This window comes from Anomaloglossus baeobatrachus, chromosome 2 (genome assembly GCF_048569485.1).
Source record: "Anomaloglossus baeobatrachus isolate aAnoBae1 chromosome 2, aAnoBae1.hap1, whole genome shotgun sequence".
Lineage (NCBI taxonomy): Eukaryota > Metazoa > Chordata > Amphibia > Anura > Aromobatidae > Anomaloglossus > Anomaloglossus baeobatrachus.
The window spans coordinates 139,951,701-139,966,778 of NC_134354.1; the positions used below are offsets into that span (position 1 = coordinate 139,951,701).

Sequence of the window (15,078 nt, forward strand, 5' to 3'; positions counted from 1 at the left end):
TTTACTGTACTTCCGGTGACTTTTTGTTTGAAAGTAGTCTCAAATATGAAGTCACAGGAGGCTGGCGCTGCACTCACTCCCCTCTTCTTCCCCCCTGGAACAGGACGTCAACATGGGGCGTCACTGCAGTTAGTTACTAGTTTCTTGCATCGCTGCCCCCTCTGAAAACGTCTTGGATCCTGGGTAATGGAGGCTACGGACGAGGTAAGTGCAGCACCGCAACTCTGCTGCTTTCTCCCAATGCTATAGCTTCTAACTGTGAAAGATGCCGACAGCGAGTGAAAGGTGGTGCTAAAAGTTGTGGGGCAGGGCTGGTGTTTCTCATTGCTTCGATCTCCACCCCCTGCCTATGTCTTTCACAATTTTGAAGCTACGGTGGTGATGATTATAGCAGATTGACAGCATTGCACTCCCCTCACCCACAGCATCCATCACCCAGTATCTCCGACATCTCCAAAGTGGGCTGCGATACAAGAAACTAGTAAGCAACTGCAGCACTACACCCTGATGATGCCCTGAGGGGTGATGAATGCTGCGGGGAATGAATATTGCACCAGCCTCCTATGACATCACGTTTGAAACTCCTCCCGAACAAAACGCCATAGGAAGTGCAGTAAAAAAAACGGACACATTTTAGAGTTTAGCTAGATCGGGAATAGTATAGGGTAATGTATAATAAAGATAATTACAAAAGCTGTTAGTGTGTAAGGATAGATATTTAGAAAATACATTTTGGATGTGAAAATACCTGTTTTAAATGTATTTGGATTTAATATGAAATACCAACAAAATGTAGCAAGTATTTGTGAAGTGTAAAAGAAATTCTACGTGGTTTTCGAAATATTTTAAAAATACATTTGTAAATCTGAAAATTTTGATGTACATTAGGATTAGCCCCCGTGAGTCCATACTTTTATGGGACCACCTTTCGCTGCAAGTCTTTTGGGGTATGTCTCTACCAACTTTGCACATCTAGAGGCTGAAATTTTTGTCCATTCTTTTTAGCAAAATACTCTAAGTCAGTGACTTTGGATGAAGGCGTCTGTGAATAGCTGTTTTCAAGTTTTGCCACAGATTCTCAGTGGGATTTTTGACTGGGACATTCAAACACATGAATATGCTTTGCAGCTTCTAAAAGGCTTTCTGCCAGAATTGCCTTGTATTTGGCTCAGTTCATCTTCCCATCAACTTTGACCAGCTACCCTGCCCCTGCTGAAGAAAAGCCTCCCCACAGCATGATGCTGCCACCACAATGTATGATAGTGAGGATGGTGATCTCATGGTGATGTCAGATGAGACTAAAGTAGAAATTTTTGGACTAAATACAAAACATAACTATCACCGCACATCTACCCAGAAAATACCATCCCCACCGTGAAACATGGTGGTGGTTGCATCATTTTCTGGAGAAGCTTTTCTTCAGCAGGGACAGGGCAGCTGGTAATAATTGTCTATATAAGAACATAGTCACTAAAATTGTATAGGTCCTATTCTGTAGTGTTGATGATTTATTGATATTATTCTTTTAGGAATTTGAATTAAGTAGAAAACGGAAAGAATGCGAAGTCTTAGAGCAAGAGGTGACGAAGAAGCAGAAGAGATGTGAAGAATTGGTAAGGAAATCGGTACACTTGATAATGTTACTATAATATGTACATCTGACTGAGGCCACATTATAGAATGTCTTAAGAAAAGCAATCTTTCCCCTCATTTGTAAACGGATACACTTCTGATCCAGTCACTTCTAACAACTTTACATACATAAATACAGTATTTGAATTCAGAAAATTGACTTTATTCTTCTGTCCTGAGACTTAAGGGCTGTGTCTACAATAGTGAACCAGAGCTGACATTCAATATAAACCAAATCCAGTTGTAAGACATGTAGATATTTTGTTGTTTTCGCTCAGGCTGTTGAATCAAAAAAGTGACATCTGTTTTTTTTTGTCTATTACTTGGAATATCCATTAAGGATAAGAAAAAAAAAAAAATTTTACAGAGGTGAGATTGTTGCAGGTTGGAAACCTAGGAGAGCACTTGTTTGTTTCCGTAGTGTCCATTTAATTTCAGTGTAAACGTAGCTGTGTCTTTCCACTATTAAATAACCAATGTGGTGGTGTGTACTAGTCTTACTATAAGGTATATAAAAAACAAATAGTGAAACTAATATAATGTGCTCTTTTACTATGGGAACTGCTCACTGTTTTCAATTTAATTTTTGTTTTAATTTTTTGAAGTTGTTTTTGTTCTTTTAGTCTTGTTTTCCATTAAATACTTTATATTGCTGTTTTATATTGTTTCAAATGTTTAGCCTACTTTTTTAGTTTTATAAAAATTAAATAAGGGATATTATAGATAATTTATTATATTGATTCAAAGTTAATAATATAAGTTAGTTCCATACGAGCAGGACACTTGCTATTTACCCATGTACACTTGTTAGTTATCTCTGGTGGAAGGTCTCGTGTTGCTGTATATAACAAAGGCTGGTAATATATTATGTCACAATCATTTTTATGTTGCCTTCAAAAGTTATTCATGCCTATTTCTGCTGTTTTCTGCCACATCTGTGTTGAGTACCATTTATAAGACAATAAATTCATAATTCGCAGATAAAAATAACCTTATGGATTCCTGATTATCACAGTGTTCAAGACCTTATAGTTTCATAGCTCTAAGGTTAAGAGAAAACTCCAGTTCGTTCAAGTTCAACTTATAACACATGTTGATCCAGAAGGCAAAAATGCTATGAGGCAGGTGCTAACTGCCCATATTAGGGGATACAATATTAATAAATCCAGATATAGTTATATGACTTTGTTATTATCATGTTGTTTTGGCATAATGTCAGAGATTCAAGGTGCTGGGAAATCAGTAGGGCTCCCAAAAATCAAGACTGTAAAATCCACGTTCCAAGAGCAAAATCCCCCTCTGTGTGGCCAAAATACAGACAACGTTGACATGTATGGCAATTCTGCAAAGGGGAGAACACATTTATAGGTATTCTCCAGGATCTAGATAATGGATAGGCCATCCATTATTAAGCTAACAGTATGAGATTGGTGGAGGTCTGACCCCCGATACACCCACCAATTAACAACTGCTCTGACCACGTCAGGAACTAAGCGATATATGGGCAGAATACAGAAGCCTCATACATTGCTTTATAACTATAGTGATTTTGCAAATGTAACATGGCATCCACAATATAGTCCAGCAAAAATTGCTTTCCTACCCTGCTGAGTGACCAAACCATATTTTCTGACCATATACAGTATGTGTACTTCAGAGAAATTCCATAAGAAATTTTAGAGTCCATTTTCTCCTGTTACCACCTTGCAAAAGTGAAATATTTGGGTCTAATGAAACACTTTTTTGTGGAAGAACATCATTTTTCCTTTTCATGACAGTGTTACAAAATTTTGTGATGCACGTGTGAGTTTAAGCTCTGTATTATTATTATTATTATTATTATTATTATTATTTATTATTATAGTGCCATCAATTCCATGGCGCTTTACATGTGAAAGGGGTGTACATAATAGGGACACGTACAATAATGATAAACAATACAAGACACAGACCGGTACATGAAGATAGAGGTCCTTGCCCGCGAAAGCTCACAGACTACAAGGGATAGGTGAGGATACAGTAGGTTAGGGTAGAGCTGATTGTGCGGCGCTGTATCAGACTGAGGGTTACGGCAGGTTGTAGGCTTGTCGGAAGAGGTGGGTACCCCTACATGACTTTTTTATTGAATGTCGTTTGTGAAATTGACATTTTGGGGACTTTTGCACCTCAGAGCTCTACAAATACAACATGGCATCCACAGTTTAATCAAGAGACATATTTGCGCTCCAGAGTTAAAGTGCAGCAATCACTAGGAATTTCCTGTATAACCTAAAGCCAGTGCTATACTGGCACTATCAGGCTGATTCTATACATAACTTTAGGTTTCAGATTGAATGTATAGGTTTTGTAACACAAGCAAGTTAAGTTTGTAAAATTAACCGTTTTTTGATTGACAGCACCCACTGGGGTGGGTTTGATAGTGATTTCCGCCCCCTGCCCATTCATCCTCCCACTATCTATTATGTATGCTAATTCCATTTTATTTTATGGCTATAAATCATGGTGGCTAAAAGAACCTGTGCGGACGTCATACCCATGTGACCAGAAGGAGCGGGGCCTCAGCCAACAGAAAAATAATGTTGCTTCCTGGTATCGGCTATGTTGGCTGAAACACCGCCCCATCTGGTCACATGGGTATGACATCAGCACAGGTCCTTTTAGCCATTATGATTTAGCCACAACCATTAGTAAAACGGTTGTGGCTAAATCCCAAAGGGTAGAAGGACCTGTGGGCGTCACCGCTTAGTTGGTGGATGTGGTGGTTTCCTCTCATCTACTGTACTCATGCAAGGGGGGCTTCGCCGCCCCCCCCCCCCATTTGGGGGTCTTACCCCCAGACCCCCGCTTCTATTATAATCAACTGTATTCCCACTTGGACTTAGGGGGAAGATGCATTATTCTTCTATCAGCTATGCTTGTGGAGACCCCGCCCCTTCTGGTCACATGGGCATGACGTCAGCAGAGGTCCATCTGACCAGTGGGATTTAGACGCTACCTTAGTAAAACACTTCTGTAATGGAATTAGAATAAATAGGGGGAGGAAGAACAGGCAGGGCAGCAGGAATCACTATTAAAGAGAATCAGTTATCGGATATTTATAATACTTAACGGTCGGCATGGAGCAGATGGGTTAGGTGGGTATCTCCGTTCTCCGGGTCCTGCGCCTCCTCTTTCGGCCATCTTTGTCCTCCTTCTGAAGCTAGTGTGGATGACACGTTCTACAAAATCTACACTAACCGACATTGAGGTCCTGCGCAGGTGCACTTTGATCTGCCCTCCTCTTAGAAAATGGTTTGTGGGGGGTCTTCTAAAAAATAGGGTATGGGGGGGGTCCTCTTAGGCTGTGTGCAATTTTTGTATGCGTTTTTGGTGCAGTTAATCATGCAGTTTGTTGCCCAAATCTGGATGCCTATCCTTATCCCAGCAAAGTCGAAGAGAAATTAGAAATACTGTGCACACGTTGCTTCTTTTTACCCTGCAGTTTTTTGTGCAGAAAAAAGTAGTAGCATGTCAATTGTTAATCTGTTTTTTAATGTGGTTTTTTTTTAGCCCTTACAGCTATTGAAATCACTTTAAAAAGTACCAAAAAACGTACCAAAAACATGCGCTTTTTTGGTGTTTTTTCATCCACAAGGTGTTTTGTGTTTTTTTTTGTTTTGTTTTTTTTTGCAGAAAATGTCTGCAACGTGCGCACAGACCCTTAAAGGCTTTGTATGGCCAGTCTGCACCAGGCTCTGTGGAGTTATGTGTAAAAAAGGTTCTTTATGGCCACTGCACCAGGCTCTCTGGGGGTACTTTAAAAAATGTCTCTGTGGGGGGCACTCTGCATACAAGCAGTGGGAACTCTCCCTATATACAGGCTGTGTAATACTATGCACTTTTTTGGAGTGAGACGTATGAGGAGAGCAGCAAATAGGGGACTTGCCTGTCGTGCAGCTACTGTTGGTAATAGTGGAGCTGCTGCAGGGAGAGGACGTGAAGATGATCAATATGTGCCTGCTATGAGCTCAAATGAAACACCTTCCTATGGTGCAAGCAGGTGACAGGACATTGTGTGTAATTTATTAGGCCCGAGAACCTCTGCACGAATGGTGAGGCCAGAACAAGTAGAGGCAGTTTTAGATTGGATGGCTGGGAGTACCTCCAGTTCCTTTTGCTTTGCCTTCCATCATATGCCATGCTGAAAGTGCAGCGTTTATACCTACAACCCATGAGCATCAGTCTTCCACCTAAGTCTCCCTCTAGCAAATCAGGCAAGCAGTCTGAGCCCCAAGTCATGCAGTAGTCACTTCTGCTTTTTGATGACTTGGCAGGCTGGGGTTCCGTGGTCCATCCATCTGGCCTTGACCAAAAGTGGAAGAGATTGAGGGCACTAATGCCCAACCACTTGTTCAGTATGAGGGCGTGGGAGGGCTAGTACACACAGTCAGCAGACCAGTGCAACACATCTATGATGACGACGAAACACAGGAGCCAACTGTTGCTACTTTCTGCAGTGTGCAGATCTAAAAGGAGACCAGGAGTGAGCAGTGGGTGGAAGATGATGCGTGGGATGATGAGGTCATAGACCCCACATGGAGTCAAGGCCATCTGTATGATGTGCCCAGTTCGGAAGAAGGGGTGGCTATCGTGCTGCACCAGTTGCACAGCAATAGAAGAAATGGTGCAAAAGCACAGCTGCTGTCCCCTAGCCAGTATGTCTGCTGCTACTGCCCACCATGCTAGCGGACTGAGAACACCGAAGAGAGCTTAAGGGAGCTCCCTGGCTTGGCATTTTACAAGGAAATGGGGTAAGTACAAGATATGGGTGGTTTGCATGTTGTGCCATCAGAGCCTAAAGTGAAGCATAAGTGTTCTTAACCTCTTCATGATGTACTGGGTACTGATTTGAACAGCTGACATGCAGCTATCAACCACAAGTGGATTCGCTACACACTCGTTTGTGCCTGTAAACCCCTTACAGCACGCTGTGAAAATGTCACAGCGCGATGTAATAGCGGGCCGTGGTAAGCATTATAATACCAAGTATTTGAAGCATTCTCCATCTTTTGGAAGTGATGTTATGAATTGCTTAACACTAGAACTACTGGACTCGTGAAACCTATATAGAAATACATGGTGCAAAGTAGTAAAAATGACTACCTCAGTTGTTCTAGTGTTAATCAATCCCAATTTGATGTGGAGAGGTGGTAGAAGAACTTTATGGGGAGGAACCAAAGTTTTTTTTTTTTTTTTCACCAAGTTTTTTTCACCAAGTGTGAGCACCCTCGGCTGTCAATTCTTCTTGGTCCAGTGATTGTTGGTCTCGACTGTCCCATAGACACAGAAAACAAGGGTATTTGGTATACCCAGCTGGTTGCCCGAGCAGCATGCACAAGACTTTCAAATCCCCACACACTTGTCAACCGTGGTCTTCATATTTAAGTTTACGAAGGACCAATTTTAAGTTCTCGTAGGTTTCCTTGAGGTGTACGGAATGACCTACAGGGATGGAAGCATAAAAACCGCCGTTGTGGAATAAAACTGCTTTGAGACTTCTTTTTGAAGAATCTATAAAAAGACACCATTGCGCTGAATCATATTGGATTTTGATTTGACCCATGAAACCTTTGACATCGATGTAATAAACCAACTTATCTTCCTGAGCAAAGTAAGGAACGAACTCGTCTTCACGATGTCTGAACCATGAAAAAGACACTCCTGGCAACAATAAATTCTTGCTTTTGAGCCTTGAGCCGAGTAACTCAGCGGCATCTTTGGGAAGATTTAAGTCTCTTACCAAATCATTAATCTCCTCCTGGGAAAACAATTTTGGTCTTTTATCATCTTCAAAGTCAGAACTTGATTCATCTGGTTCAGGCATGACTCCACCTTAATCGGACATAGTTATCTCTTCCAAGGTAGCAGGGGCCTTGAGTACTAGTATATCTGTGCCATGGGGGATTGGACGAATTGCTGAGTGAATATTGGGGTATGACATGGAATACTTCCATTTTGAATTCTACCCTTTCACATCACATGAACAAAAGAAACAATCGTCACTATGGTTCTTTTGCTCTCGCCATACCATAGGAATCCCGTAATGGAAAGCTTGTTTTTTACCCTTGAACCAATTTCGGATGTCCTCAACACACAGTTTGCACACTTTGAGGGGCCTAAGCTTTATCTTGATCTCCAAGCTTTAAGGCCACGTCTCACTAAGCAACATCGCTAGCAACATCGCTGCTGAGGCACGTCTTTTGTGACGTAACAGCGATGTTGCTAGCGATGTTGCTGTGTGTGACATCCAGCAACAACCTGGCCCCTGCTGTGAGGTTGTTGGTTGTTGCTGAATTTCCTGGACCATTTTTTAGTTGTTGCTCTCCCGCTGTGAAGCGCAGATCGCTGTGTGTGACAGTGAGAGAGCAACAACTGAATGTGCAGTGAGCAGGGAGCCGGCTTCTGCGGACGCTGGTAACCAATGTAAATATCGGGTAACCAAGAAGCCCTTTCCTTGGTTACCCGATATTTACCTTCGCTACCAGCGTCCGCTGCTCTCACGCTGTCAGTGCCGGCTCCCTGCTCCCTGCACACATAGCCAGACTACACATCGGGTAATTTAACCCGATGTGTACTCTGGCTAGGAGTGCAGGGAGCCAGCACTAAGCGGTGTGCGCTTGTAACCAAGGTAAATATCGGGTTGGTTACCTGATATTTACCATAGTTACCAAGCGTAGCATCGCTTCCACGCGTCGCTGCTGGCTGGGGGCTGGTCACTGGTCGCTGGTGAGATCTGCCTGTGTGACAGCTCACCAGCAACCCGTGTAGTGACGTTCCAGCGATCCCTGCCAGGTCAGGTTGCTGGTGGGATCGCTGGATTGTCGCTTAGTGTGACGGTACCTTTAGTCCGAAATATGCGAAGTATACTTTTTCACAAAGTCTGTAATATTCAGCTGTTGCTTCAACACCATATATTCACCACAAATGTAACAAACTGTCAGGCGAATTAATACACTTCCGCTGAGCCATAATGTTAATTTTGGGAAACACGGTTGAATATGAAGAGCTAACACGAACTGAGATTAAAAAGTGTGAACAGGTGAGAACAAAGATAAAACAATTGAAACAAGCCCGGGCAGAGCCCTCTCATTCAGATTGCAAAATGTTGATGCTGGTTTCATTAGCTCACTCTGAAAGTTCTTTTCCTTGAAAGTTATCTTTTTTTGGCATTATATATCTTCAATGCATTGATGTGAATTAATTAATAGTAATTTTGACTTTCAAAACCCTAAAACAAAAAATAAATATGAAAAATTTACTAAATTTGAAGAGAATTTTGCATTTTGTGGCAAATCCTGACGTCCAGAATTTTTTTCAATATTTTTTTCATTTTCAGCACACCAAAATACATGGAAATTAGCAGAAAATAAACAAACAGCTTTTTAGTCGCAGACCTGTTATCTTACCCAACTCAATCAGAAGTCACGTCACGTGATGTGATGTGATCACGTGGATCTGTTGGTTGTCATGGTAGCCCCATTAAAAATTAAAGGGTTAAAAAAATATACACTTATTTGGTATCGCAGCATTCAGAAATGCCCAAAGTATAAAACCAATTAATCCGATCAGCAACGGCATAGCATCAAAAAAAATTCCAAACGCAAAAAATTACGTTTTTTGTTCACTGCGAATTTTGCGCAAAATGAGAGAACATGCAATCAACACGGCGCTCGTGTGCAAAAGTGGGACCATTAAAAAGTCAGCTCGAGACGCAAAAAATAAGAGGTCACTGAGCCATAGAACCCAAAAAATGAGAACGCCTCGATCACGGAAAATGGCGCACATAGTGCGCCATTTTTTTTTTTTTTTAACAAACGTCTGAATTTTTCTTTTAACGCCTTAGATAAAAGTACACCTATACATGTTTGGTGTCTACGAACTCATACTGACCTGAGACATCACACCCACACATCAGTTTTACCATTATAGTGAACATGGTGAATAAAATATCCCAAAGCAATCATGCAATCACACTTTGTTTGCACTTGGAATTTTTGGAATTGGAATTTTTTTGCTGTTTTCCAGTACACTATATGGTAAAACAAATGGTTTCATTCAAAAGTACAACTCGTCCCGCAAAAATGATGCCCTTATATGGCAAGATTGGAAAAACCTGACACAACAAAAATCTCTTAAAAATATATATATTTTCTTGAATATCCACTAAAAACATTAGCACATTCATATATATTTGTTGTATGTTTTTATTGGATATTCAATGAAAATTTATATATTTTTAAGAGGTTTTTGCTGTGTGAGGTTTTTCGGATATTGACATCTTGAACATCTCTAGTTGGGTGATTAGCTTATATGGCAAGATTGACAGAAAAATAAAAAAAGTTACGGCTCTCAAAAGAAGGGGAGTGAAAAAAACCCAAAAAACATGAGCTTCTGTGGAGCATACACCGGAAAACCCAGGAAAGACTTGAGGCTCCTCCTGCTCCCTCTTCTGCTGCGATCTCTGGCTCCCCCTCCAGAGCAACAGGGCTGCCTGACTCCCCGCAAAGAGAGGATGTGAAAGCACCCCCACCACCAGCGTCACCAAGCATCTTCACACTCTCATGCAAGTGTTCAGCTATCCATCCCCAAAAACTGGGGAGAAAGAGCAAGTACCCCCTGCCCACCTACAAGCCCTGGTCCTGAATGGCTGTATCCAAAAACAAGCGCCCCCTCCCCCCCCAAAAAAAAAGCCCCAGCAGGAATTTTCAGCTTAAGGCTTAAATATAAACCCTACCCTGAAAATAAGCCCTAGTTGCGGTTCAATAATAAAGTGTCCATGCAGCTAAAAAAGTTAGATACTGCAGGACACTTCATTAGAGAAAGCAGACACCCCCAAAAGAGAAAGGGAAGAAGACAGAAGACCCCGCAATCATACTCACCAGACGCTTGGAGCTCTGTCTCCTGGTTCATGATGACTTCTTTTTTTTTTTTTTTAACTATTATTATTCTGTTATTTTAAAGGGTCTCTGTGGTGAAACTCTTCCAATTTTGGCTGTGTGGGTGAACTCTGAAAACTGGGTCTGTAGGGGCATTTTTAATCCTAAATCCAACTATGAGCTTTTTAACTGCAGCAGCTGTAGTATATGCTCTAGGACAGGGGTGGGGAACCTCCGGCCCACGGGCCGCATGCGGCCCGCCATGACCTTTTATGTGGCCCCCGGGCAGATTCCCGGGGGAGGCAGTGCTGGTGCTGTCACCGCGGTCTTGCTGCCGCCGGCCCTTTAAATCCACACATTGCTGTTTGTGCTGCAATGTGTTCTCCCGTCGGCCAGTGCCAATTGTGGGCGGGTCTACAGCAGCCTCACAGCTTCCAGCGTTGTGTGTCCGCCCCCTGCCCTCCGGAGATCAGTGCCTGCCTTCTCCTTCTGATGCAGTGTGTCCGGCTCCTGCACTCCGGTGATGTGAATGCAATGCTGCTGTGAGTCCAGCGCCGACCCTCTGCTGCTATGTGCCCTGCCCAATGCTTTGTGCCTCCCCACACCAGTTCTGTAAACCTTCTCCCCCAGAGTTGCATGAAACTCTCAGCGCAGTGTGCCCCCCAATGTCCTGTGTGCACCCCTCCCCCAGTCCTGTGTGCAGCCCCCCAATGTCCTGTGTGCACCCCTCCCCCAGTCCTGTGTGCAGCCCCCCAATGTCCTGTGTGCACCCCTCCCCCAGTCCTGTGTGCAGCCCATCACCCAGTATTCCTGTTTGCACCCCCCCAAACCTGTGTGCACCCCTCCCCCAGTCCTGTGTGCAGCCCCCCAATGTCCTTTGTGCACCCCCACACAATCCTTTGTGCAGCCCATCACCCAGTCCTGTGTGCACCCCCCCAGTCCTGTATGCACCCCCCCAGTCCTGTGTCCACCCCCCAGTCCTGTGTGCACCCCCCCAGTCCTGTGTGCACCCCCCCCAGTCTTGTGTGCACCCCCCAGTCCTGTGTGCACCCCCCAGTCCTGTGTGCAGCCCCCCCAGTCCTGTGTGCAGCCCCCCCAGTCCTGTGTGCAGCCCCCCCAGTCCTGTGTGCAGCCCCCCAGTCCTGTGTGCAGCCCCCCCAGTCCTGTGTGCAGCCCCCCCAGTCCTGTGTGCAGCCCCCCCAGTCCTGTGTGCAGCCCCCCCAGTCCTGTGTGCAGCCCCCCCAGTCCTGTGTGCAGCCCCCCCAGTCCTGTGTGCAGCCCCCCCAGTCCTGTGTGCAGCCCCCCCAGTCCTGTGTGCAGCCCCCCAGTCCTGTGTGCAGCCCCCCAGTCCTGTGTGCAGCCCCCCAGTCCTGTGTGCAGCCCCCCAGTCCTGTGTGCAGCCCCCCCCAGTCCTGTGTGCAGTCCCCCCCAGTCCTGTGTGCAGTCCCCCCCAGTCCTGTGTGCAGTCCCCCCCCAGTCCTGTGTGCAGCCCCCCCCAGTCCTGTGTGCAGCCCCCCCAATCCTGTGTGCAGCCCCCCCCAGTCCTGTGTGCAGCCCCCCCCAGTCCTGTGTGCAGCCCCCCCCAGTCCTGTGTGCAGCCCCCCCAGTCCTGTGTGCAGCCCCCCCAGTCCTGTGTGCAGTCCCCCCCCAGTCCTGTGTGCAGTCCCCCCCCAGTCCTGTGTGCAGTCCCCCCCAGTCCTGTGTGCAGTCCCCCCCCAGTCCTGTGTGCAGCCCTCCCCCCAGTCCTGTGTGCAGCCCCCACCCAGTCCTGTGTGCAGCTCCCCCCAGTCCTGTGTGCAGCCCCCCCCAGTGGTGTCTGTGCCCCCTCCCCCCAGTGATGTCTGTGCCCCCTCCCCCCAGTGATGTCTGTGCCCCCTCCCCCCAGTGGTGTCTGTGCCCCCTCCCCCAGTGATGTCTGTGCCCCCAGCCCCTCCAGTGGTGTCTGTGCTCCCAGCCCCTCCAGTGGTGTCTGTGCCCCCAGCCCCATGCCCCCAGTTAATTAATTGCTTCACCCAATATAGCAGGGTCATTTAAACATTGATCATTTTGTGCGGCCCCCGAAGGTTGGTAGAAATTTCCAAATGGCCCCCGACAGAAAAAAGGTTCCCCACCCCTGCTCTAGGAGCTGACATTTTGGTTCTGTGGGGGAACTGTGAAAACAAGCAGTAGAATAATCTGGGACCTCTCTCTCTGTATACAGGCCGTGTAATATTCCGCACTCTTTTGGGGTGCAAAAAAATTCCAAGAGCATGAAATATGGGATGTGGACATGGCTTTGGTGCTGCTGGTGGCGGAGCTGCTGCAGGGAGAGGACGGGTCAACCTGCGACTGCTATGCGCCCAAATGAAACGTCTTTCTCTGTTGTACACAGGCGACAGAATGTTCTGTGTAGAAAGATATGTGAGTGGGCACCACGCAATGGCAAATATACATGTATAAATGATAAATAAGGTAAGGGGTGATAACAGTCAGCTATGCCAGAGGAAATTACATAAATGAGAGCGGAAACAACCCCAAACAGATCTCCTTGCTAAAGAAACTGAGGGTAAAGGTGCTGGACTCATGAGTCATCCACCTGATGGTGAGATAACATGATTTTCAGGCGTCATTGCAGATCTTGGAAATTTTGCGCATGCGCGCACCTCATTTGTCAGCGTCAGTGTGCCTCACAAGCCAGGTGTACTTGTCCCGTCTTCAGAGAGGCGCACTGCACATGATCGGAGATACAGAAGCTGTTTTTCCATCCACTGTGGCGTGATAACATGTAAAGAGGGCCAACTAGTCTGGGGTACTAAGCCATTGTCAACTAGTCAGTGGCTTAATTAGCATCTGAAAAACAGTGGTAATAGATGTTATTTTTAAGGTTTTATTTTACAGAATGATGTAATACAGGACTGGTTTGGGAGGGAATTTTGACATGGAAATGTAAATGCTGCTGGTTTAGAGGGTATAGGGGACCTGACCGGTTCCCTTAGTCATGCTCACTTCCAGAAACAAAGCCATGCCCCGCAAGCAATATTGTTGTTTAACATTACATAGGCCTAAAACTAATTGTAAAGTTTGTTTTAAAGTTGAAATGTAATGTCAGAAGCAGTGTTTTGTTTTGGGTTTTTTTTCTAGGTTTTTTTTAATATAAATATATTGGTGTTGAGGATTTTTGGTATGGGCTTTGTTAGACCCAGATTTTTTAAATCTTTATTTTACCCCCAGAGTCATTGGGCAGAGTACATAGAGGCCATGACAGCTGCAGATAGAGTGATACTTTTTGCTGGAATTATGTTTTCTCTTTAGAAAAATACTTATGTTGTTTGTCTTTGACTAATGGGCATGAAGACAGGCTCCTTGGGCTACTTGTTATGTACATCCTCCTTGTCACTTATGGCACAATATTTCATACATGGTGTGCAGTGACTGTTATATCATTGTACTACTTGTGCCTGATGGAGTGGACCTCCTTGAACTGAATTGCTTAATGAGAATATATCCTTGAGTCCAATTTCCACAAAGCTTTTGCTTCTTGCACATTTATATAATTGATGGAAATATATAATCTGCTTTTTTGTAATTCTTTTTTCTTTATACAGCTAAACGCTTTAATATTCATATCGTTTGCCTTCTTATAGCAGATGCGTGACAGGTTTCCCACATTTCTTCTTTGTGCAGCAGCCAATTTTTTATTCAGTTTTCTCAGAAGTCTGTAATATCAGCACTGTCACCCGAGTATCAAATCCAGACATGAAAGGAAATCTTTAATTACAGTAAGGTGTGCCTGGAGGAGCAGTTTTATTATATCTGGCACAGACAGAGTTTGGTAAAGATAATGTGATGTTAAAGCAATGTAGGACATTATTCTGCGGCTGCAGATTGACTAGAGCAATGATGACATTAAAGTCTCATACATGAGTATCTGTCACTTTTCCTGTCCTTCATACTGTTTTCTTATATAATACAGCTATTTGTGTGTGTTTTCACGGGCACATTGCCATATAATATCCACATGACTAAACATGCTGCATGCTCTATTTGATTCTATTTGATTGCATTAATCTATGGAGAATAGAAATCATACAATATTCATATGAATACATTGATTTTTATATGATATCTGTTGTATGTATCATTATTTCTGTAATAAAGTGAACCTGTCAGGAGCAATATGCACCCTAAACCACGAGCAGTTCTGGGCGCATATTAGTAATCCCTGCCTAACAGTCCCTGTAAAACACTAGCATAAATAAACAGATCTTTAGAAAAAGTATTTCTAAAGATCGTTTATTATATGCTAATGAGGCCAGCGACTGGTCGCTAGGGCGTTAGTTTCCATGGCTGATCGGTACACATAGCATTTTAGTATGCTCCTGTGGGTGTACTAACATGCTAATGAATGCGCAGTGACACTGAACATACCTCACTCTTGGTGGCGGCCGGTGGAGGATGGATGTGCACTGTGCATGATTCAGAGTCCTGGGGACTTCCGATCATGTGCACTAAACTGATGCCGGGTGTAAGCTTCCCAGCTTCAGTGCAGTAT

At 44.3% G+C, this 15,078-nt stretch overlaps 1 protein-coding gene across 4 annotated transcripts in view; it reads left to right on the forward strand.

The window, feature by feature from the left end:
- TSPOAP1 (TSPO associated protein 1) overlaps nt 1–15,078 on the forward strand; it is a 316,942-nt gene that overhangs the window by 188,172 nt on the left and 113,692 nt on the right. For all 4 annotated transcript variants that reach the window (XM_075335393.1, XM_075335394.1, XM_075335395.1 and 1 more), the window contains one exon: nt 1,530–1,613. In XM_075335393.1, the coding sequence (XP_075191508.1) occupies nt 1,530–1,613 (84 nt within the window). The remainder of the gene's footprint in view (nt 1–1,529; nt 1,614–15,078) is intronic.